The sequence below is a fragment of the Candoia aspera genome, chromosome 10, assembly GCF_035149785.1.
Source record: "Candoia aspera isolate rCanAsp1 chromosome 10, rCanAsp1.hap2, whole genome shotgun sequence".
In the NCBI taxonomy this organism is placed as follows: domain Eukaryota; kingdom Metazoa; phylum Chordata; class Lepidosauria; order Squamata; family Boidae; genus Candoia; species Candoia aspera.
The window spans coordinates 16,910,679-16,936,898 of NC_086162.1; the positions used below are offsets into that span (position 1 = coordinate 16,910,679).

General features: G+C 40.5%; 2 protein-coding genes across 2 annotated transcripts in view; both read right to left on the reverse strand.

The window, feature by feature from the left end:
• DYRK1B (dual specificity tyrosine phosphorylation regulated kinase 1B) overlaps positions 1-25,523 on the reverse strand; it is a 31,843-nt gene extending 6,320 nt beyond the window's left edge. Inside the window, exons 1-7 of the mRNA XM_063312540.1 lie at positions 25,325-25,523; positions 4,733-4,878; positions 4,132-4,251; positions 3,672-3,860; positions 1,240-1,387; positions 605-891; positions 187-333 (exon numbers count right to left, since the gene is read on the reverse strand). Coding sequence (XP_063168610.1) covers positions 187-333; positions 605-891; positions 1,240-1,387; positions 3,672-3,860; positions 4,132-4,251; positions 4,733-4,795 — 954 coding nt within the window. The 5' untranslated portion in view covers positions 4,796-4,878; positions 25,325-25,523. The remainder of the gene's footprint in view (positions 1-186; positions 334-604; positions 892-1,239; positions 1,388-3,671; positions 3,861-4,131; positions 4,252-4,732; positions 4,879-25,324) is intronic.
• Positions 1-26,220, reverse strand: part of LOC134503551 (synaptophysin-like protein 1) — a 258,926-nt gene that overhangs the window by 96,745 nt on the left and 135,961 nt on the right. The gene's annotated exons all lie outside the window — the stretch shown is intronic.

Genomic DNA, 26,220 nt, shown 5'->3' on the forward strand with positions numbered 1-26,220 from the left:
CTACCTGTACCTGCTTATTGACTTAAACTAGAAATCTGCTCACAATGCTCAGACCCATCCACTCTTTTTGACTCAAAACAAGCTTTGCTTCGCTAAGCTCTTTGACTAGGACTGGTGGCCCTCCCGACACACAGTTTCAAATCCAGTTCTTGTAAGTTGTTCTTTGAAGTGTAAAGACCAGTTTACCTCATTGGCACCACTAAAGAGGGGCTCTCCTGTATGCATCTCCACTAGGATACAGCCTAAGGACCACATGTCGATTGCCAGGTCATAAGGCATGCCCAGCAGCACTTCAGGCGAGCGATAAAATCGGCTCTGGATGTACTGATAGATCTGCAAGGCCAAAGAGAAGAGACTGTCAAACTTCTATACAGAGGGGATTAGAAAGTGAAGGTAGGTAGGATTCCTCTCCGTGGTTCTCTGTCAAATGGTGACTGAATCCAATGAACTCCCATCTAGCCAAGGTCAAGCTGCTGAAGACCTGAGAATGAGGGGAGCTCTTCAAGCTGGCAAAAAGTGCCAAGGTGAACCAACAGAAGGGCACAGGATCAGGCACCAGGAGACAGGTTCCAAGTGGGCCCGCTAAAGCCAGAGAGTCACTTACACGCTGGCCCAGCTGGCAGGAGCTGCCGAAGTCCACAATTTTAATGGCGCTGCGTTTGGGGTTGCAGAGCAGGATGTTCTCAGGCTTGAGATCACAGTGGATGATGCTGAGCTCAGGTGTTGCCAGGAAGAGCAGTGCGGTACACAGCTGCTGAGCAAACTTGCGTGTGAGATTGAGAGAGACGCCACGGAAGTTGGTGTTACGGAGCAGGTCGTAGAGGTTGTAGGACAGCAACTCAAACACCAGGCACAAATGGCTCCGGAACATGAAATGACGCTTCAAGTGCACTGAGGATGTAAAGAGAGCAAAGTGGTGTGACAGTGCTGTTAGCCTGCTACAACGTTTTGACAGCATCCCACTGATAGAACCTGATTCATAAAGTACTGCGTTCAGTACATGAATAAATACCATCCTACTGACAAATCTCTCTCTTGGGTATCGTGTCAGTGAAATCCTGTCTTCAAATCAAGCTCTGTGCTGTTTGTCACTTCTTTCCATCCTGCCTTTAATTAACTCCTCCAATGCATGGACACTTTTCATCAATCTGCAGCCCTGGCTACATCTTATTTAATGTTTCTCAACTGATTCAAGAACCCCTCCCACCTATCAAAGAATCCATTCCCACAAACTCTCACCAATGTAATATTTCATCTCAGTATCATGCTGGTTCATGAGCTCCAGCAACCGCAGTTCAATCTGAGCCTGACTCAGAAATGCTTTCTTGTTCTTGATAATCTTGATGGCTACCCATTCCTGAGCCTGTTGATCATAGGCCTTCACTACCTAAAAGGGGACAGAAAAACCACAACAGAATTACCTTACATTCAGCAGCTTATTAGTTATTTATTACTTCAGTATATGCCACTCTGTTTCTGAAGACCCCAAGCAGCTTACAAATAACAGCATAAAATTAAAGCATAAGCAATCAGTAACAGAACAAGAAAGCCTTGATGTGTCATCATTTGGGCAGCAAAATCTTCAGGCATCCCCAAATGCTCCTCCTAGAGGGAAGGAGTGATCTGAATATCTGGGGGACCATCGCTGAGAAGGCTTGAGCTCAGGGTCCCTGAAGGAGGCATTTCTTCAGATTTGGGATCCTCAGCAAATCCACTCTGCTAGATCTCACTGGGCAGGCAGATCAACTCAGAAAATGGTCTCAGAGATATTCAACCATGTAAGACCTTAAAGGTGGTAACCAGCACCTTGAATTGCACCTGGAAGCTGATTGGCAACTAGGGCAACTCCTATAGTGTTATATGGATGAACCTGTGTACTCCCAGCTACTGAATGGTCTACAAATTCAAGGAAAAGTAGAACACACAATCCAGCTGCAAGGAAACAAGGTGAGTGACTAAGAACAAAGCTTCCTGCTTTAGAAATGGCTGCAATTGGGGCACAAGATGTAATTGTGAGAAGGCCTTCCTGGCTTTAGCCTCTATCTGCTTTTCAGGCAGAAAGTGTGAGTCCAGCAGAACCTCCAGATTGCGAGCCAGCTCCATCCGGGAGTGCAATCCCACAGAGAGTCAGATGGCCTATCTATCTATCTATCTATCTATCTATCTATCTATCTATCTATCTATCTATCTATCAAATTTATGTCACTGCCCATCTCCCTCAATGGGGGACTCTGGGTGGTTTACAATAAAAATCTTTGGATATAGTTAGTTTATGAATCCATAGCAAATCTTTCTCAGCCTGTTTCTGTCCACCCAAACCCGAATCGGCTCTGGGTCAGGTCCTCTACTGCATCTTCTATCTGACTCAGGATGGAGATATACTGTATAACTGAGTTGCATCAGCATTTTGACGATATTTCAAAGCCCAAAAGACAATCTGCCTTGGTTTTCCCTGATAAGGTTACTGCTGGGTGGCTGTCCTCGGATTCTGTAACAGTGGTAAGTATCCTTCACTGCTCTTACTGTCCCAATGTAGGCTCAAACTTGAAGTGTTACCTACGTTCGGTTGCATTTTTTTGTTTTATACCACTGTTGCTCTAAGTGACTCTTATGGCAAATCATCTCCCCGAGCTCCTCAGAGTTCCAATGTGCTCCCTTGGGTTGGTGGCCAGATACAGGCCACTCAGAAGCAATTCTGTCAACTGCTGCAGCTGAACCCTTATTCCTGAGGTTAGCCAGACACTCAGCAGAACTGCCCACAGGAAACCAACAAGATCCATTAGGCATCTGGGGTGGGCCAATCAAATAAGGCCTTCCTCCCTGGGACGGTGTGGGGAGCCAATCAACTCCACAGTAACCACAGAGTGATCCCATCCTTAGATCGCAACTCAGCTGCTCCAATACAAAACAAAAAAACAGAACATGTAGCCACCCATAAATATTGGGGCCACAATTTTGAGCAAGTCCATGGGTGTCATGGTGGTCTTGAATTCACAAGCTGTATCCTCAACTCCTAATGAAGGAAAATTGAAATTCCAGTACCAACCTGGCAGTGAGATCAAGCAGCTTGGTAGGAAGGAAGCTGGTGGCAGGGAGTCCAATACACCAACAACATCCCTAGCTTATCACTAAATCTGAAAGCCACAGTTCCATCATGTACTGTGTTAGCAAGTTAATCCTTATGGAAAACTAACAAGTAATTGCTCAATAGTCAAATGGGTAAGCATACTCTCTGGCAATCGGAAAAGGAAACGTAGCTTAGGATGACATGGAAATGCAACTCCTAGGATGCAACTCCTACAGGAGACAGGATCTATTGCCTTATACTGAGACAGATAACCAGTCCATGTAATATAGTACTGTTTCCTGACTGGGGACAATTCTCTGCGATTTCAAGCAGAATTCTTTCATACCTTCCTTTGGAGTGCCTGTGAAAGGGCTTTATGTAGCATTCAAACCATGTGCTCTACCACTAGCCAATGGCTCTTTCTTTCTGGCCAGATTGCAGACAACTTGCTACTATGTCTTCACTGTCTTCAATCTGATGGAAGACAGTATCTGCAGGCAAGGAGGGTTTCCAGCCCATGTTCACAAGAGGAGTGAGTGCGGCTCCACACATGGTTACAAAAGCAGACACAAAATTATTTTCTCCGCTGCCCCCATCCTCTGACCTGTCCAAAGGATCCTTTGCCAATGAGTGAGTCTATCTCATAACGCTCTAGCCAGCGCTCGCCGTTGCGGACAATGTAATCATAGTTGTCGTCATCATAGCCTTCGTTGTGCACTTTCCGCTCCTTTTTGGTACTTGTATCCTCAGGTGCCACCTGCAGGGCTCGGCGTTTCTTCTTAGCATAATAGACCTGTCAATTATAGCAAAGATCAGGGTGTAGCTAAAAACCAACCAACCACCCAAGCAAACAAAAAACAGGAAGGCAGCTTCTTAAAAAAATGAGAGTTACTCTTTCTCAGACCAACAACTGAAGGTCTCAGGTGTCTCCTGAGAGAACAAGGAAAGGTACCATCAACATATAAAATGACAGAAAAAGGAGGCATGGTGGCATTTATGACATTACTGCTCCGCCTGCTTTGATACCCTAATCAAAGCTGCCCTCAGAAGGAATCTCCTCTTACCTCATTGATATGCTTGTATGTTTTGATGAGGTCCACAGAGAGCTTGCGCAGTGGGGCTGTGGCAGAGTCCCGAAATGTAAGTGGGATCCTTCTCTGCAGAATGGCCAGGTCTGGCATGATCTATGGGGGGAAAATAATGAAAAGGAACAGTTAGATATAATTCCCATGAAACCACAACTCTTTACTATGCCACTTCCTTGGGGGGGAAAAGGTTCACAAGGAAGAGAGTGCATAGTTATGGTGTTAAGATCATTGTATTTTTAATCTGTATTTTTAACCTGTCACCCAATTTTAGCTTCCCCAGAGGTCTGACCAGTAGTTTGTTATCACTTGGGGGTTGTGGCTGATACAATGCAAGCCATTTACCTCCTGTGAAATTTCCCTCCATGTTCCTTGGTTTACAGATTGAACTGAGGCCTGAATTCTAATAGCAAGTGCTAAAAACCAGAGCTTCAAAACTGCAGATATGTATGTAAATTTTAGCTGGAACAGCCATAGGTTGAGAGCGGGAAAGGAGCTAAGTTTAACTGCATGCATTCTGAAGAGGAGCTGAATGGGAGAGCTCTAAGGACGGCAGAGTAAGGATTCTCCAGGGAACTACCTGCGGATGCTCAGCCATGGTCTGGATGCTGGAGAAGGGAGCATGGCTGTGCTGGCTCGACATGATTGTCTCAGTAGGAAGAGAGCGGCCCAGAGAGGCAACCTGGCTGCAGGGAGGCAGCTGGCATTGTGGGGTGCTGCTGCCACCTAGAGGACAAAAAAAGAGCCTAGGTGAAAAATATTGCCAAACATGGTTGTACTGCCCCAAAATAGCATCTTGCCTTGACCACAAAATGAATTCCAATTTAAGAAGCGAGTCAGGTATCTCCATTACAATTAAGAGTGAAGATGTGGCCAAGAACCTGGGTTCTATTCCTGCCTTTTCTAATAGGAAAGGAAGAAGGCTGATAGTGGATCCAATTTCCTGAAATAGCCCAGAATGACAATAGAAGTATATCAAATTGATGTCTGTATTTCACTATTGTGTTTATTTAGTAATACTGCAAACCACAAAGTGGAGTTTAAGTACATACAATTCAGTATTTAATGTTAGTGTGTCCTAGTTTTATTTACTTTGACTTCTCTTTATATTTGTCAAATAAGAAGTCCACTGAATTTACTTTTGCAACCTCAAGGTATTGCACTAAGAAATGGCATACCTTTTATAATATTTTCCAGACTCAGTGCTTGTAGAAGTACCTACTGAACAACACTGAACAGAAAACTCAGAGCGACGAATATGGGATGGATGTTAAGATGCTGGCACTGAGATTTAAGACCACAGAAACGGGAAGAGAGAAAGAAAACTATGGATGTCTCCCAGAACTCTTTTAGTTCCTCATTCAGTGCATGTGAGAGTCAGTTTGGTGTAGCTGTCAAGGCACCAGACTAGAAACCAGGAGACTGTGAGTTCTAGTCCCGCCTTAGGCACAAAGCCAACTGGGTGACCTTGGGCCAGCCACTTTCCCTCAGCCCTAGGAAGGAGGCAATGGCAAGCCACTTCTAAAAATCCTTGCTAAGAAAACTGCAGGGACTCGTCCAGGCAATCTCCAAGAATCAGACACGACTGAACAGATATATATATTTTGTGTACATGTAATCTCTCAAGGATAGCTTTCAGCTGTCGAGCAATGCAGCATGGCAGGTACAGTGTTAAGACTCTGACCACCAAGATTTGGGTTCAAACTCCATGCTCAATCTCAAATGATACTGGGTGACTTCAGGACAATCACTATCTCTTCCTACATGTCTGTTAAGAAAATCAAACAAAAACCCAATATATAGCCCTCTGCTTCTTAGAGGAAGGATGGGATAGAAATGTAATCAATTCTAGGTCTGGAAAATGAGTCTCTCTACCTTTTATAACCAAGGATGCATCCCTGAGGACATCCTATCACTAATGGGATTTTGGAAAGGGAGGATTAGAGGTCACAGGTGTAGGCAAGAGAAGCAAGAGGGGAAGCTAGGGAGGGGCCAAGCTTGAAACACATAAAGGAGGGGCAACAAGTAGAAAACAAGCAGAGGCACGTACATTAATTTTGGTGTATACCTCTCCTTAGATACGTTAACTGGTGGGCTGGGATCACAAGGGTTGAAGCAGATGATTAGGTGGGGTTTAGGCAAGAAACAGAATGTTGTCATGCAGCCAAACCACATTGCTTGGGGCTGTGCAAAATTTCAAAGTGGTGACTTATTTCAAATGAGCTTCAACTGAATACCCTTTCAAATCAAGCCTCTGAACCGATCTGAGGTGTCTTCAAATAGCTTTGAAGAGATTTGACGGCAATTTGAAGATTCAGTGGGCTGTCTTTTGCTTTGCGGCTTTCAGAGTTTTAAACACTGTCACTTTACGAGAGGAAAATTGTAACAAAGCTGAGGAGCAGTCAAGTGGCAGGAGTGGTTAGGTTCCCTGATAGGGGCAAGAACAGCTGGACAACTAGCCATACCAACAAACCTTCCAGCAAGGCAGGCGGTCCGAGAGTGATGGACTCACTGATCTTTAATAGTAGCGTTTTTAAAACAGGTTTTCAGTGTTTTAATTTGATTCAGGCAAATTTTTTATAGTCTGTTTTCTCATCCCTTCTAGCCTGTTTTAAAGGAAGTGCAGGGGTAATAGTTCAAAAATATATTGCAATTAAACCCTTGAAGGTATCCAGACAAAATTTTGCAGAGTTAGTGTCCTTTAAAAGTTTTACCACCACTGCTATCTTCATCCCACTCTGCAAATAAATTTTTTTTTTATTTGCTCTGCAAATAAAAAAAAGCTGAAAAGTTTTAATGCCTCCCCATTATAGCCCATTATTTTTTTAAAAAACCAACACTGTAAGTAGGTTCAAATCTAATTTTGTTGCTTCTAAATCCTGAATCTTAAATGAAAATCAAATCCTGCCACCTTCAAATACTAAATCTTAAATTTGCATCATATTTTGGTTGTTTTCATGCACCCCTACACATTTTTAAAATTAGTTTTGTTAAAACAGTGAAATACAAAAGAAAAAAATCGATACTAGTGATTACACAGTGAAGAAAAAAAACTAAGTATCTTAAAATAATTAAAATGGTCTAAATGTAGCAACAATAAAAAAACTAACAAAAAGACCCATATGATAAGTATAAATACTTACATAATATTAATAGTCATTAAGCTTATCATTAAATCTAAACCATATAGCAACATACCCCTACAAATAAGATCACTTTTTGAATATAGAGAAAAGAGTTCCCAAGAATGCATGGGGTAATTAATGTTCCAACTGTTTCTGACACTGCCTTGAGATTCTGGACTATCATTTATTGTTCTTCTCCCCCAAGAAATAACTTTTTACTGGCAATGCAAGAACACATCAATGGGAATGCTCCAGGAATTCACTTCTTCTAATGCACAATTATTACGAACAGCTGCAGACAAGGTCCTGATAAAAGACCATGCAGGTAGTCCTCGCATAATGACTGTTTGTTTAGTGACCATCCAAATTATGACCGCACTGAAAAAAATGACTTGCAACTGTTCCTCGCACTTATGACTGTTGCAGCGTCCCCTCAGCCACACGATTGCAATTCAGGCACTTGGCAACCATTGCGCATTTACGACAGTTGCAGCATCCTGCGGTCACATGATCGCCATTTTCAACCTTCCCAGCCGATTTCCAATAAGCAAAATCAATAGGGAACGGTAAGATTCGCTTAATGTCCACATGGTTTGCTTAATGGCCATGTGATTTGCTTAACGACCACAAAAATGGTTGTAAAATCAGGTCCAGATTTGCTTAATGGCCACATTGCTTAGGAACTTAAATTCAAGTTCCAATTGTGGTTGTTAAGTGAGGACTACCTGTGGTACGATTTGAAGAAGCAAGTTTTATTAGAAAAGTAAGCTGGTCCACTGAATTATCTGTAAATGGCAAGTCTCTCTCTCTTGTTGCTTCTAATTTCAATTGGTGACACATACTGTGTATATGTCGCATTATGTCCCACATGTGTTTTCCCCCATTACATTAATATGATGATGAAGGGCAGGGCTCAGTCTGAAGCTGTTGCAGGATGTTTAGGATCTGGCAAGCCACCAGAGGGCTTGTGCAGAGGGGCCATGTCTCCCCTGGGCTGGAAGAGCTATTCTAGCTGTCATTCCCTTTTAGACAGCCTTGGCCCCAGCCATGGTAGCCTGGGGACTTAGATAGAATTGCACATTTCTTTTCTCTAGGTCAGTTGAAAGATCTGGACATCTTCACTTGATTCATGCCTCAAAAGCAGTAAGATGCAGATTCACTGTATGTTACAATTAACATTAAGAATAATTTACACACTTTCTGGACTAAAATATTGCACAGAAGTAGGCACATTTACTTACTTACTTACTTACTTATCAGATTTGTCATTGCCCATCTTCTCTAGTAGACTTTGTTTGTGGCCAGCTACCTGCTCTACTAATAGCATTGTAGATTATTTCACCCTAACTAGTCCTTGGTCAGCCATGTGATCCAGCAAGAATTATTGCACCTGCATTTTTGACTGAGGAAGGTCAGCTTTGGCTTCTTCTCCAGCAGTTACTTATAATTGTAAACCGCCCAGAGTCGCTCTCTGAATGAGATGGGCGGTGACTACATTTGAAATATAAACAAACAAACAAACAAACAAGTTTGCACTGGAAACTTGAGGAGCACTTCACTGGAGAAATCTTTTTACACATAAGGAAACCATACAAAAGTCTGGTTTTAAGAATCCATTCATTTGATAGGAATAGGGATTTAAGAACTTACCACTCTTTTTAAATGCTGAAGGTATCATCAGATGACCACTTTTATTCTACTACTTTTCAGGATATACCTTTCTATTTTGTGGACTTCTGAGATTTACATGCCCTTATACCTATCATAGCACTTTTTTTTGAAGTATTCAAACAACCCCCAAAACTGAAAATATTTCGTTTAAATAACTTGTATCCATTTTTATGTTCTATTAATAGGGAAGTTACTTGATATTTTCTAACCACCTGTAAGTGTATATAAATTGCTTTCTCTAATTTTTAACTTCTACATGTAAAACCTCTGTAGGTACCAGACCAGGCTACTATTACCCATTCTTTTTTCAAACTGGCCCTATAGGGCTTTTTTCCCTCCTACCATTACTAATTATGAAAAAAACGCAACATGTAAGATTTACTAACAAATCTGTAAGATATTAATCCAATTATGTGCCAAGAGAAGTTGAATTTTCCAATTATATATATATTCATAAATTCTTCTGCTAATCATGAGAAGTAGCAGTGCAGGTCACAGAATCCTGGTTTCATAACTGCTGGAAATCTGACTTTGGCTTCATTTCCTTCATGTTCTTTCCTGTGCTGTAATGGAATACATACAGCCTTGATATGCACAAATACTGGTAAAAATAATTTTATTTATCTCATATTTATATATTACCAGAATCCAAAGTTTCCTAGAAACACAATCTAACGTGACCCAAGGAAGCACTGCAGTATACTGGTTCTCCTTTTCATTAAGACCTGCCCTCTTCACAAGAAACATTTCCAGACTAAAAACTGTAAATTTAGGCTCAGAGTTGATTCTTAATGATTCACAGTATATTCCAAGGGGCCAGTGAAAGAAGCTTCAACATGGGACATAGCTGAGATTGAAACTAGCTGATCAGGGATGCAACAGCGGCAGGAAGCAATTTAGCTACCATGTGAACAATGTTTCTCTAGAAGCTGAGCTAAATTAGTGATACTTCTAAGCCAGCATTGCCTACACTGACTTGACAGCAATTCTCCCAGGCTTCTGAGAGATGTTTTCTTCAGGCCCACCACCAAAGACCTCATATTGGAGATGCTAGGAACTGAACCCAGGGCACTCTGCAGATGATATGTCACGTCACAAAATAATGGCTGCTGTTAATTTTTGCTAGTTTGGAGTGCAGATAAAACCAGCCCAAGAATGGATCCCACAGAGTGGTGCTGCATGTATAGGGATCTCAATGGACATTTTTAGAGTCACTGTCATATATTATCTTTCCTCCACAAAACCTCTGCCTTGATGTCACAGAAACTGTGAAGGATTTTTAACATATTATTTATATTCTTCCCAGTGGTGTCCCATCCATGGATTTGAGTCTATACTGGCTTAACCTCTACATGAAAAATGTGCTGCTAGATCATCTGCTGGAATTCAAGGAAGCAAGGCTGTTTGTTTAGTTTAAAATGCAGCCTTGCCTTAAGAGTACTCATAAATAACAAAAGCCAGTGACATGTCATATTAGTCAGCAGTCAAAACAATGGACTGGAGCTGGCTATATCTGCACAGCATGTAGATTTTACACTGTGGGGGAATTAATTATAATGCAATTAATTACAATGTATTCAAATATATAGTCGTTTAAATAAATTGGACAAGGATTTGAATCAGATGCTCCCATGTCTCTCAAGATGCCACATTAGCATAGATGGTTGATACCAAGGGAACCCACCCAGCACTGAACTAATATTTAGATTTTAGGAGCCTTCAAAATTGGCACTGGAGTTACAGGCTGTCTCTTAATTATGTTTCTGATTTCTCTCCATTGAAGAAATTCTGCCTTTCCTCAAAACAGAGATATTTTAGGCCTAAGTCAGTGTCAATTTTATTACTACTGAAGGTGCCCCAGCAACATCCAAAGTACTAAGTGCTATTCTTAGATGTGGAAGGGATGTTTTAAGAGTGGCCGGAATGGGATACAGTAGCGAACGTGTTGAGGGAGCTAGCCGTTTCTATTCCTAGCTCTGCTTCGCTGAAGCACAAAATCCAGCACTGTCTTGGCAGGTTCAGTCCAGCTACATTCAATTCCTAGCAGAACAGCATCTCTATAATGCTGTGCTAGCTGTGGCTGCATACTTAGGAGCAAGGCTTCAGTACTGTGCTTCTGTCCTGCACAGACAACTTGAGTTCACAATTCTGGTCAGGCAGTGCAAGCCCCCTCAACTCAAACCCAGAAGAGCTTGCTTAACTAAGACAGCCAGCTTCTTTTCTCAACTAAAGGTACAGTTAAGTATGGGACAACAGAGTCTTCACTAAACACAATGCAGAAAATGTCCAATTCAGTCCAATCCTAGGGTTAATTGCAAGTCTTTTCCAACAATGAAGAACTAAAATGTCTATCTTCAAATCATATTTTGATCCTTCAGAATGAATATATCTTAATAAAGTGACTCCTTTATTAAGTGCTATTCATGGTCCATCCATGCTTGGCTTTATTATGTGCTATGGAACATGGCATTCCAAACAGTTCAGATTCTATGGCTTAAATAACTGATGATCAAAACCTTTAAAGCACATGGAAGCATTGTCTCTCCAACAGTCATGAGTGACACCACTCCCATGGATTGTACTCTGGTTCTTTCTCCATTGATACCTCATTCCCTTCATCTTTCACACTTCAATTTTACTTAATTAAAAAAAAAGGTAATCACCAGTGAATTCTCAGAAACACAATTCTGGAACCTATACTATTTACTGTGACCACCAAATCTTGGATTCTATCTAGCAACCAGGGCTTGCACATGAAATTAATAAATCTAAGAATAATTTAGACCTGGAGGTATTTTATTTTTAGGTCCGGCTCAACAAATGTTCTGCCATTAAATGTAACTGCAAATGATTTCTTGAGTTTCATATCCAACAAGCATTATTTTGTTTTTTGCCTGTAGCCCTATAACTGTTTCAGGCCCTTTTGTGTTTGTAAAAGAGTTACTCAAGGTGTTTCCCTTGTTTTCTTTTAGTAAAACAAAGTATCTTTCTATATCTTAGAAAAATGGAGGATGTGAGCTCATGCATTTAAACACAAAGATTTTTTTTTCTTAACAGCACTTTTCCTCTCACAAGACATGATTTATACAATAATATTCTTTAGAAAATACTGCAATCATCTTAACCAAGCAGATCCTGGAACAATGTCTCCATCAGACAAGTGACAAAGACAACCAGCAATATAATATGCAAATCCCACAAAATTCACCGCTCATTCTGTACAATCTATTTATTAAATTCTGCAACCATGATAAGGTTCAAAAACTTCCATATATGGAACACTCCTCTACCATACCAGTAATTATAAGCATAGTCTTTATGATGCATCAGTGCAGAATTCATCATGTTGAGTCTTAGAAATTCATTCAAACTTAGCCATATTACTCCTAACTCAGGCATGTAACTTATGAAAACCTAAAGATGCACTCCTGCTGTGGTTCATAAGACTCATTCTCATTGCACTGAAGAGAAACTATCCCTTGCATTTCAAGAAACTAGGTCACTTCATCTTCAAGAATAAAAAGGCATCCTAACTTGGATTTTAAACTGTTAAATAATTTTTAGTATCTATTTTAGTATTAATTTTAATCTGTGCTTTTAACTTAACCTCTATATTTTTAATTTTTCTTAACTGTCTTGAGTATTTGTCAGTGTAGAAAGGCAGGATATAAAGCAAATAAATGAACCAACACCTTGAGCTAGACTTTCCTCCTCAGAATGCTTCCAGTTTCTCACATTGCCCTTTTATACAGCTTAGAAAATACTCTATTATAACTTCCTCTCCCATCTACTTCAATTGTAAAACAAAATGCTTTTTTTCCTTCTATAAGTAATCCACTGTCTTTTTGCCCTATGATCATAGACAATCATATACCTCAGCCACAATCTCCACACTGAGAGTTTAGGAAAAGGATTTTATTAAATAGCTATGCAGAACCCTTCCACTACCACAAGCAGGTCTTACCTGTGACCATTTTTCTGTTATAGCAAGTGGAAGGCAGAAAACAAGAAGGCTCTTGCCGGGCCCAATGCGTTTGCAATGTCAGCAGCATTGTACAAGATGGGTCTTGGCGATGAAGGAGATCACCATAGGGAAAGGCCACTCCTATTCAACCACACACAATCCACTGAGTTGAGAGCCAGGCTTTTTGGACAATACTCACCCAGGTTGTGCCCCTGAGTGAGTCTTAAAGCCACAGTGAGCTAACCCAGAAAGCAGTGCTACACAGCTGTCATTGCAAAGGCTATGGAAGGTCAGTGGGCTTGGAATGCTCTTTTGCCTGGATCAAAGCAAACAGCTGGTTACGTGCCATGGCCAAGTGGAAACTGATCAGAGGAACAGCTGACAAAAGATTTCTAAAGGCAGCCCAGAGAAGCCACTAAGGAGAGGGCTGAAATCTGCCAATTCTCAACTCCTCTAACAAATGCTTCCTATAGGCTACCATTTACCTCTGTAAGTTTTCCCAGTGGTATTCACTTGTTGGTAAAGGCCTGAGCCACAAGATTTTAGGAGATGTAGAGTTTACAAATATAACCACCCATTTATTTTCTGCCAAAATAAAGCATGCTGTTTCAATGTATTTTGACAGTGTGTTGTGCAAGTTCAGTTTATGTTTTATTCAACAAACCATGGTTAAAGACAGATTATAGTTTGGAACTGTATATGTGAACATTTGCTGCACACTCACTTTTGCAGTATCGTTTTACAGCAAACTGTTACATCCAAATGCACAAACTTTGTAATATTGACTAAAGCCCAGAAAGTTCTCCAACTTCAAGTTTAATCTGATTGGTCACATGATATCTTTTGTTTCTCTTTCATAAAAACGATCTTGGTAGTTTTACTATCCATGAAGAAACAAATGCCCTTAAGCAATTGCTCTACTTCTCCAGTTCTAAATTTTAATGTCTAATTGGTCAGTAAAAACACTACTCAAACAATTAGTGTGAAATGTCTGCAGAAACTTAAGGCCTTATTAAACTAAGGTACAGCTTTTTGATATAGAGATCCTAGTGTTCCCAACTTATGTATATCCTGACTTCTGAAGAATAGTCCGGCACATAGAAATGATTGAAGCTGTGTGTGGAAAACTTCTGAAATAAAGTTTGCTGACTTCAGCATTGGTGAAACACAATTCCCAAACATAGTCTTCCTTAACACCTTCTTAAAGAGAGATAAAAACTGAAAAACCTTAGTTAGCAGCAAAAAGAAAAAAAAAATAGGGCTATAGACCAAATTATGCTTTCTTCCTGGAACTGTCTGCTCTCTCCCTACTCTCCTGCTCTTCAATAAATTGGCCACATTCTGGTTTTGGTCCAACACTATCACCATTCCTAAGAAATTAATCTAAGGCATACAAGAAATACCAAACTCATGGAAATTTTCCAGGGCAGAGCCCACTGGCAGAGGGCAAATGTGCCCATATCTTTACATTTTGGTATCACAAGGGAGGCGCTGTGCACACATCTGAAAGAGTTAGAATTTGCATAGAAGTGCTTTAAAAATATTAATTATCTGGGGTAAACACTGTCAGTAGGTGAGAGAAAGTATTCAGTTCAAGTCTAACACTGGTGATAATAAAACATCCAAGTCTAAACCTGGAAGAGATTCCTTGAAACCTAGTTCAGTCCCCTGCCTTTGGCAACATGCTACAACTTAAGCATCCACAACAGATGCCTGTTAACTCTCTTCTTGGAAACTTCTAACAAAGAGGTTTCCATACTCAACCATAAGATTATATTGTTGTTTAATGGCCATTAAAGTTGGGATGGTGATGGTTGTTTTAACTCTGTTAAAACAAATATAATGTATTTTCTATCCAACCATCAGTGAGTATAGCAAATTGTTTTTTTTTCCTCCCCCTGGAAGCTGAAGATTGATAAAAAGTCCCTTAGTCTTTCTACCCCAATGACACCTGATTATTCCTCATATAACTCGCCTCTCTATTCTTTTATTAATTTCTTCTAGTATGTCAACACGTTATTTTTAAAAATCTAGCATGCAGAATCTCAAGTATGGTCTTACCAGTGCTAAGCAAATTACAGTACATCTTGATATATTCTCAAGAGACCAAGGAAAAAATGAAACATTTTCTGTGGTTAATACCCAATGCTACTCTACATATCTGAGGCACTGTTTGCCTACTGGGAAAAAAGCAGTCTAGAGAACTTCCAATGAAAAAGGTCCGAGTGACATTCTTGGAAGGCCTGAAGGAGACTTTTCATGTTTATTGTTTTTTCTTTTGCTGTATCTTTTCTCTTCAACTTCTGATTCCGTTCAGGTACTTCTGCAAAACTTGGGAGGATACTGTGTTTTCCCTGCCAGCTTTCAAAACTGTATTGTCCATACCTTTGCTGTGCCAAGTATTTGCCGCATCTTCTGCTAATAACTGGGGGAATGGTTTCTAAGCCACAAGCAACTAATGGCTGCAATCACTGAGGTAATATATATGCTGCACTGTAAGAGCTCCACCTGGGTAGTAAGGAATAGCTTTTAGAAATGATATTGAGATGGAAGCTCATGTTTGAGTTATTTGAACTAACATTATTTTGCAATCTCAGTGGTTTCGGAGATGCTTTCTAGATCAAACTTGTATGTTATGCAATTTGAGCTGGCAACATGATAAACTCAACAAAGAACTTGAAGTTATATGCAAAGACCACACAATTTCCCCAACCGCCTATTAAATGCCAAACACATAATCAAAATGACTACAGTTGTCAACTCTGGAGTTCTCCATTTGCTTTCTACATTTTCATAGGCTGATCTCCATCAACTTTTGAAGCACTGGGGATGAAAACCTGGAGAACCAATCAGACAACTTGTGCAAGTGACTCAAAGTTACAGAGAAAAACATGAAATCCTGGTAGAGGACACACGTTTTCATCATAAAAATATTTTTAAAAGCTTTCTTATTGTTGTACACTTTTTCTACCTAATCTGGTCAATTACTGGGACAAGAAAAAGTGGGGGTGGGGGAACCTTACATTTAAATTGGAAGATAACATCACTTTTTTTGCTGGAGGTAAGGTTACTACATCTCAGCTACATCCAGATGACCACTAGATAGCAGAAGAAGAATAAAGAAAAGCCTCTGCTGCCATCTAGTGGTCATTTGGATTTCTGCCCAGGTAACACAAGGTACCTGTAACCAGAGACAGAAAGACAAAATTCTCCACATCAAGTTTTCCATCATACTTCTTCAGTTGAGAATTCCTCTATTCTCTAGCTGCTCATTAGCTCACTTGAGTTCCTGGTACATGAAGCTATGAAAAGTATGCAGCTATCAGGGCAGCTCTGTCGAGGATCGTGATTCATGATTAAGACTTGTTCTATAATCTAGCACAAGCTAGTGGTAATTAAAAATTACACCTAAACTAGAGCCACCACATAACCCCAGAATGAAATGGATGCAAGCAACCTGATAATTAGCAAATTAGATTTACTAAGGGAGACTCTTCTGATGCAGTTTGGAATGTGCCCGATTTATCAATAATTATAAAGATACATCAGTAAAAAGGTGATTGGTTTAAAAACAACAGCTACATTAAACAAATCACATCTGAGGAGATAAGAATTTGATGCCAGCACATGCTGAAAAACTGTACTGCATACTAGTAAAAATTTAAAATTTCAGACTTTCATGGGCTGCTCGTGAGTTTTATACATATCAACATTGTCAGCTCTGTTGCTGCAATGGCTTCTGATGGAACTGTACAGTTAGCACAATTGCATGGCCCCTACACAAGGAGAATGCACAACAAGCTTTTTGAGACTGCATATGCCTCATGCCAGAACACTCTTGCTGTTCAAAGTAGATAGGGGGAGGGAGGAACAGAGAGAGAGCTTACACGAAAAGGAGACTGAGGAGGGGTAGGGAAAGAGAAGCATGTTACAGGCACTTTGCAGCAGAGGAAATATTAGCCAAGGAGCCGTACTGCCATGTATGCAGGGTTACCTAGGGGAGTTTCAGTCTGTCAGCCCACCCTGGCATTGTACGTCACTGGCACTGGGCCAAGCCTGCACTCTGCTTCCAGGCCACAGGCTACGCATTAACCCTCTGCCTGGTCCCTATTCTGCCCTGCAGATTTCCACCAGGCAGCAAATTCAATCCCCGCCTCTTCATTTGCTTCTGTGCAATGGTATCTCTGCCATGGCAACAAGCTTCTCATTGGAGAATGAGAGCCGCCGAGGAGCCAATGGGAAGCCAGGCGGTGTTGCTAGGTTCTCCGGGATGCAATGGGCTGATTATGCCCAAACAAAGCAAGAAAGAGAAGGCGAGAGTCTCCAAAAATACCTCGGTGAAGAACTGGCTCTCCTTCCAGGAACAGGGGCTAGAAATAACCTGCAAAGGGAGACCCAGCAACAACAGGGTTCACAGTGCTGGCAGAACGCCATAGCCACTCACTGCAGCCGTGGTCTCTCTTGCGTGTGACTCTTGCAGCCAGCTGGGTCAAAAGCCCCCCCCCCATCCCAAGCGGTGCTTGAATCACATTTCGTATCTTTCTCCATCTTTGGTGTAACAAGCAAGTCTACAGTGTCATAAAGGGCTTCTCAGCTTGGCCACAATGCCCCAGCCGGTCCCGCTTCCTTTTGTGCCCACCACAAGGCATCCAATATCCTTCTCCGAAGAGGCTCACTGCCAGATCAGAAGCTCACGAGAGTCTCATAGAGATAAGGAAAATACACGGTCAAAATGAATGGCCCTACAGACAAAAAACAGCTCTGCTATAATATTGGGCAGTGAAAAACGTTACTACATATTCTACAGGCTTGAGACTGTGGCCAAAGGCCGCTAGAATAAACGGTAAGTCCCTCCTTTACATAAACCAAGGTCTGGATCAAGCCAAGTCTTTCTACTCTAGGACTGCCCTAATTAGCCAGAAAGAGCAGTTTTTCCCCCCCACGTAGTTATTTCCTGGCAAAAGCATTATGCACCTGGGAACCTCTGCAACCCACTGGAGGTGAGGAAATGCCCAAGAAGGTCATACACTTGCAGTCTTAAATGTGCCTCACAGAAACCCCTTGAAAAATTAAAACAGCAAAATCCTTGCAGAACATTTTAAGGGCGTATGATCTCATGAGGAAGGATGCCAAACAGTCTCTTCTTTTTTGAGAAAGCCATGGATTATAATTTATGTCAAAAAGCTAGCTACCCGGACCATTCCCAATTTGAAAACTTTCATATATTGTCCCTTCCACATTAAACGATAAGTGATGAGAAATATTTCCTCCTTTTAGGAAAAGTTCATTCCATGCTCCGCAACAACTGTTCCCACTACTTAATAATTACAAATATAATACAACCTGGCAATAAGAGGAGGTAGAATATAGTATTTTGTAAACTGCTTCAAGATGCTTTTATATAGGTAATAGTATAAACATGTATTAAAGATATATATAACTACTACTTAACAATATTTAAACCAACTTTATATGGCATAGTAAATTTTTTTGAAAGCTCATATTCTATATTACTCACTTTCAACTAAACCAACAACAATAAAGCACACATAAGAGCCTCATTTACAAATTATTGGGGGTGAATCAAAATTAATTGCATAAACACAGACCCCAAATATAATGTAAGAGGGAAGTCAGTCCAAAAATCTCCCCTCATTAGAAACTCAAAAATAGTATCATAAATACATCAAATAAAATAGGGACGACTAGGCAGAAGAAAATGTTTTTTTAAAAACAGGTTTGTAGATCTGAGTTCACCTCACAGATTTTAACAGAACTTACTTCCAAATGTGCTTAAGATAGCAGCCTGTTTCGAAACAGTAAGCACACTTACTGGGAAGTCTTATGAGCCACACTTCTGAGTAAAAGGTAGGCTCTACAGAGATGACTCAGGGTACTGTGACACACATCAGAAGCTTCAAGATCTACAGAAGCCCAAAGAATATTTTCAATGCATCACATAAACCGTATGAAGATATCATACAGCAGAAAACAAACTGAAAATGAAAATACCTAGAATTGCTGCCAGCTTTCCTACTGAATAAGGTACATGGAAAGCTCAAATATCAAGTGAATGGAGCCGTGTTATAGCAGGAGAAGCGTGTGCAGCAGACTTGGCAGTAACATAGATGACATGATTAACCTACAAGCCATGTTTGGGTGTGAAAGATACTGCCTCAGTGCAGAAACCTTGAGTAGACAAGCCATTCTGGGATAATCTGAAGGTTTATCAGCCAAGTAACTCATTGCCAACAGTAATCACATTTGAGTGTTAACAAGACAACATTCAGATGGCATAATAAATCACAAGCCAGCTTTATTATCTCAAATGCTGAAGATGAATTGTTTACATTGAACCATAGTTAAAATTAAGCAGTATATTGAGTTCTGAGAAAACTCAACCTGTAATGTTCTAAAATGGAATAAAAACACTTCTGATGACTTCACAGGAAGGAGGGAGAACATGTGTACTAGAGACATATTTAAGTTGGTGCAAATGTGATAAAAGTAATACACTGATGATGGGCAGAAGTAGCCAATATATTTTAATAGCTCAAGATGTTAAAGGAACAGCCCTTTTCTTCCAGTTATACTTCCATAAATTTATCTGTGAATCTTTTTAAACCATTTCTGCATTTCACGTAACTGAAATCAATAGATCTGTGCTCTATCAAAACTATGTTTTCCTGAAACCTGCTTCATCGTCTCTGGTTCTATCATGTGAATGACAAAACCCATTCCAAATTTACCTTTTTAATCAGGTTGTCACCATTTTCTGGGAAGAGGGTTCTAACATTTTTAGCACTTACTGAAATGGATAATTTGATCACATTTTTTAGATGTGAGTGAGCCAAGGTTGTTCACAGTACAAAACATATGGATACATATGTGAGTCATGTTAAAGTCTATTTTTAAAGATTCTTTTCTACCTGAGCTTAAAGTTGTGATCTTTGTTTTTCCTCTTCTGTTACAGGATGTCTTAAGTTAACATTTATAGGAATGACTTTCAGGACTTTCCTAACTCCATTCAGGATAACCAAAACCAAACACAAAAACATGAATTTACATGGTCCTTTTAGAATACCAAAAATGACCTGCTCTTGGCATCTTAATTCTAAAATCAATTATAATGTTCTTGGAGTTAAAATTATTCATACTTCTTACTTTATTCTACATCTGAAATACTATGAAATTAATCCTAAATTACAAGCATTTGAATGATTATTATATGTCATAAATGTTGTACTGGGCTCATAAGACTTTTAAAAAATCTGCATTTTAAATTCTTTTTTCTCCATTAGAAAATTCCGTTTTTCCTATCCAATTAACTGCAAATTTTGTTCACAACACTGACAGATGCTGGAGTATCCAGAAGTCAAGTCCAATAAGACAACTGGCAAGTTAATCTAATCCTTCTCTTGAACAAAAGCAGTTTCCCACATTAAATTTACTATTATTAATAAACTATAAAAGGCTTCGAGTATAAAGAAATACCAGCAAATAAACATTAGAAGGTATCAAAAAAGAAGATAGAAAACCATTACCAAAGAATTTAGGGCCCAAAAATTAAACATGTGAGGAACAGAACATAGGAATGTTGGTCAATGGAAAGTGACATTGTACAGAAACATTTGAGAGTATATCATAGAGTCTGAAGGTTGTAGGCTTTAGATTTTTGGAGAAGACAATAATTCTCCCCTGCATGTTCTTTATAGCAGATCTGAAACAATCTATATCACCAATTTTGGGCTAAAGACACCCCAAAAACATCCATAGGCCAAAATGTCAGAATATACTAACACGAAGGTGCTGTAGGTTTCAGGTTAAGAATTAGTTTTAGTGGTATAAATTACTTGAGAAATGGTTCAGAATGTGATTTAGCTGGATACTAATGAAACACAAATAATCTATAAGATTGCATCTGAAATGTCTAAGGCTGCAAATGTACATACTGTTTATTGGGGTCATATATCATACTAATCCCTCATTCTCATGTTGCTCTATGTGCCCTGTAAATTGTTGGTTCAGAAGAAGAATCAACAATACCTGTATGATTTTCCCAAGTCATACTCTTTCTAACTTTAATAGGGTTGTAGTTTTTCTTTATCAGAGAAAAAGATGGATATGCTTCCTAATACATGCAGTATTATATACTATGGTTAGTAAAAGAGGATTTACCATAATATCCAGCCTCTTGACTGAAATATGGATAAAGAACAGGTTATCAGCAATTATATGCAAACCTTGATGGTAATATACATTTCCCCAATTCTGAAACGTCTATAAGTGTTCTTTATTAAATTAACATACAACATTGAGCCAAGTCTTAAAACTATATTAGAATAATCAAGCAGCTAAGAACTTTGTGTTTTGATAGTATCCAGGAAAATTAAAGCAGCCTACCAGACTAGTGATAAAAACTCTTCGTTTACAGAAACTCAATTAAAGAAATTACTTTTCTGAAAGTCATGGATTCAATTATAACAGTTCTGACTTCAGATTATAACAATCTTACCCATGCTTACATTTAAAAGAAAATAACAGTTTCAAGAGGATAAACTATAGGTCAACCTTAGTATGTATGCTTACATGTCCTACGGCATTTTAGCTTCTCTTTAGAAATGAAAACAGTTGGCTAATGTGACTCCATGTTCCATCCAAGTTTAAGACCTCATCCAAGCTATTTGTACATAACACAGTGATACTCTAGGTTAGTCACATGGGTGAATGCAATTCAGCCACATTCCATAGACGTGATTGAAGGACACTTGTATTTTGGTGTCTACAGGTTACCCTGGTTGCCTATGGGAAACCATGGTTTAACATTCTCCATCAACTGGTTTGTAGAAAACCAGCTGCAAAGGTGATAATACTTTGGGAAATTAGTGAATTAGGTTCTCAAATGTAAACCATGGTACAAACTATTTCACTTTAAAGGAGAATATAATCCATATGAATTTGCATATATATCTTGGCTTGCTTGTTGAATTACCCAAATTAGTTATATTTACGAGGCCTTTTTATAGTATACCTATTCTTGGTTTATGGTATACTGTGGATTCAAGGATTAACTTTAAATTGATATGTGAATTAACCCTTTTGTAATAGAGTAATGAAGTTTTGTCATTTCTTCAGCTCTATGATTCTCTAAAATTACATTTCTTATACATGTGAGATATTTCTCATTAATAACATGCAAAAATATTAGCATCTCAACATTCATCTTGTCCATACCCACTGAAAAATCCAAACTCCCTTTTTTTTTTTTGGCAATGAAACAATGACTTGGATTTCATAATCATTTATATTGGGCTAGAGACTCTCAAGTATGTCACCTCTCATTATACACGGGTTTATGAAATAATTCAGCTCTGTCACAGAAATAACTGTAACTTATCTTTATTATGCTTATCAACATATCAGCAAATGTCATAGTATCAGTTTGCAACAACAGGAAATGCCTCTAATGTGATAACCTTTACATGTTCCCTGGGGCAATTTCATTTCTTTTAGTGCAGAAAGTACCCTGAACTTTTACCCAAATGCTCCAGAATTACAAAAAATAAGCAAAACATACATGAACAGCACAGTATCTCCCACTTGCACAGTGTGCTAGAGAAACTGTCTACTTGGACTTTCTAGATGAAGTATCCATCCCATCACTGTCAGAAGTAACCAATTCCACAATGTATTCTTTATCCTTCCAAGGCTGCTTTTTCCTCCTAACAAAATTTCAATTCCCTATTCTATCTGCTAGAGTTCAAGGAGTGTACAACATTTGATCCAGCGGTCCTTTCCCAATGACTTCCATTGCCTCACATCTGTTTACTTACTTCAAGCCTTCCTGGTTTACATTCACTTTTGCATAACAGAATTCACTTTTCAATGATGCTCGTTTTGTTGCCTCCCAGTAACCAAGCAGATAGTTATATTACTCGTTTCCACTACCCAATACCACTACCATAGTGAAATAGGGTATTATGAGCTTAGAACAGCATTCACAAGAAATTTAAAATTGGGAAACATATGCATACAACACATACATGCACCACTCAAGGTTGATTCTTTGTGACCAAAAACTCAGCCAAATTTGTTTCAAAATGAGTGGCAGATTTTCAATGATCCAGGCCAAAATATAGTCCAGAACAGGGTTATTCAAAAATCAAACTAAGTCTTCACAAATTAAACCACACAGCAATCAGACTAAACAACAAGAACAACAACAGTTCAGTTTGAAACCATCACCATTTATACTTTTCAAAGAGTTTCAAAACATGTTATTGTACAAATTGGGCACTAACAGAGAATTGTGAAGGCTGTATACAGCACCACATAAGCCAATTCCAACCTCAATGAACACCATCAGATCCAACTCAGGCACAGCTGAGAATTCAAGGAATCCAACCTAGCATCAACATCTACAATATTTCCAAACAAACAAAATCCCTCTGTGTTACTACAGCTTGACACACCAATACAGCATTTTTTGAAACTCAACAGTTAAGAGACTTGCTAAACACTTATTTTATAATTGTCAAAAACTATGTTGACTAATACATTACTTTTTGTAACATTTTTGTCATAAAAGCAGTGTTTATATAAGCTAATGCCTGTCCAGGTTAGAGAATTAAGTAAATTCCATCACAAACAGTTGGCAGATATATAGTGAAATTCATTCCCCTAGCATTATTGTGAATTATCTACATTGCATAATTTTATTAATGTTAAGTCAAAAGTAAGTTCCAGTGTATTCTATATGGTTTATATCCAGGCAAAAATGGATTGCAGCTATGCACTGCCTGACTGAACACAATGGCATTTATTTCTGAGAAGCACTAATAGATTCACCACGAATTTCTTTACAAAGTTATTGGCATCGAAGAGCTTTTCCATTCCCTGCTACAATTCACAGCTATTCTGAATTATATCATTACAGCTGCTAGCATTATTTATGGTGGCATTTATGTTTAGCATAAGGAACTCAGAGACAGGAGATAAGGAAACAGGTTACACTAGAATTAGCAGTACTGAGGCAATGATTCCAATTATGAGATTTTTAAAATTTCATTTGGTTGGGGGAAAATGGCAAAAATACTATATATATTAGGACAAGGGAAGCTTATGATGGCTATGAATTTCAAGAAGAGTGACAGAAACAAGAACCAAATGTACTACATGCCACAATATTTAAATGATGTGAAGGAAACGTAATTTTGCTTCCCAAAGGAAGAGGAATCCTAAAGGAATCAATTTACCCCAATAAGATAAATAATGACCCTTTAATTTTTAAGGTTCAGGTTTGTCCAACTTAAATCTTCAATCAAGGAGTATCCTAAAAATAATGGGGCACACTGAGGCACAATTTACGGTTTTGGAAAAACAAGGGCCTTTAGATCCTAACTTGTCTGAAGTTAGAAGAGCTAACTATCTCTTCATGGATCCTGAATACCAAACATTGAAATAATGGTTAAAGGATTGCAAATGGAATTTATTGTGATACATGATCATTATAAAACACACACATGCACCTGAGACACAACCTGTGCTACTGATTTTAAGTACAGTATAGAACAGTCAGCTCACCCAGAGGTATTTACCCATCATAAATTCTGGAAAAATAAACGGGGGGGAGGACCCAGCAAATCCTGTGATATCTTAAAGATTACCGAATTAACTGGAACCTCAGTTTTACTAATACATCGCTGATCTTGAGCAGCAATGGCTCTAGTAACTGTAACAGCATCAGCAATCATAATGGCATAAAAAAAAAAGCTCCGAAAGAGAAATGGACGAATGCCAGAATAGATCTCATTCCTTTTGGAAAAGGTACCAAAAAGGGGAGGGGGGCGCGAGAAAGGAAGGGAAGAAAAGAGAGGTTGGTTGAAACTGACTATCACGACGGCAAGGAAAAGAGGGAGAAGAGAGATGGGCCGTCCATGCACCAGCAGCAGCAGCGCGCAGGGAAAAAAAGGAGGCGGCGGCGGCGGCGAACCCAATCCAGCGGGCCGGGCCTATTCTGAAGCCAGCAGCCGGGCGGCTGCGGCGGGCAGAAGTTTGGGGGTCAGGAAATGGGAGAAAACGGCGACGGCGGCGGGGGAATCAGGGTGCGGTCGGGCGGCGGGGAGGGGACGAGGGCGGGGCGGGACGGACGGGAGGCCGAGCGGGGTTCCGCCCGAGGCGAAGCCGGAGAGCCGGACAGGGGCGGGGCCTGACGAGGCAACCCGGCTCGCTGGGCGAAGCTGCCCGCCGCAGCCCGGCTGCGAGGAGGAGGGAAGGCGGGCGGGAGCGGGCTGAGGCGCCCCGGAGGCTCTCCCTCCTGCCCCGCTCCCGCTCCCTTCCTCGCGCTGGGAAGGGCCCTAAGGTGAACGGGAGGGCGGGCGGAGAGGGAGCGACAGCCGGGCGGGTCTCTTACCTGAGGAGGCGGCTGCGGCCCGCGGCGTGTTTCAAAGCTGGGGCTGAGGAGGAGAAGCGCGCTGGGGGCGGGGCGCGGCAGGCGGGCGTCTTGCGCCCCCACCCCCAGCGCAAGGGGCGTTCTCCGGCGGCTGCTCCGGCGCCGGGATTTCCCAGTAATGCAACAAAAAATGGCGACCACAACAAACCGCCTCCGCTGTCGCCGCTGAGCGCATGCGCCCCGCCGGCGTAGCCACGTGAGGCAGCGGGCCGGGAGAAGCAAAGAAACGACGGGGGGATGGGAAGGGAGGGAAAAAGAGTAATGGACGCCCGCCCGCTATGAAGGTGCGTGCTCCCTCCCGGGGTGCGCATGCGCCGGAGGCTGCAGCCCGTGCAGCTGGGCGTATGTGCATTTCGGCACCCCCCCCCCATTTGCAGAATGGCATCGACGAAACCTAGAACATTTTCTACGTGACATAGAACGAAAGGGTAGCATTATGGGCTGTACCACTGAAGAACGAGGGGGGGAAGATTCCCTTTAGGTTTTCAATGGTCTTCCAGGTGTGGGTGGAAACGGAGAAAGTGATCTATTGCCGCGTTGAAGAGAGATTTTCCTTGAGCTAATTTTCAAGGTTTTGGTGGGGAGGGGGCTGGCACTAAAAACGCGCTCTACGTGCCCTAACGGCATAGGTAAATCGATGGATAGGATTAGCACTTCGCAGTTTTCGCAGGCTCCGCATCCCTCTCCTTGGTATCACCCCTGAAAAGGAACCGCGCGTGGGGAAATTCCTTTCCCGAGCCCCTGCAAATCAGTTGCTGCTGAAGATTAAGCCGTTTTAGAAAACCTAACACGCTCAGGTTTCATAACAGGAACGTGAAATAATGTACAGGACCCAAACCCATTGTGAATAGTATTTA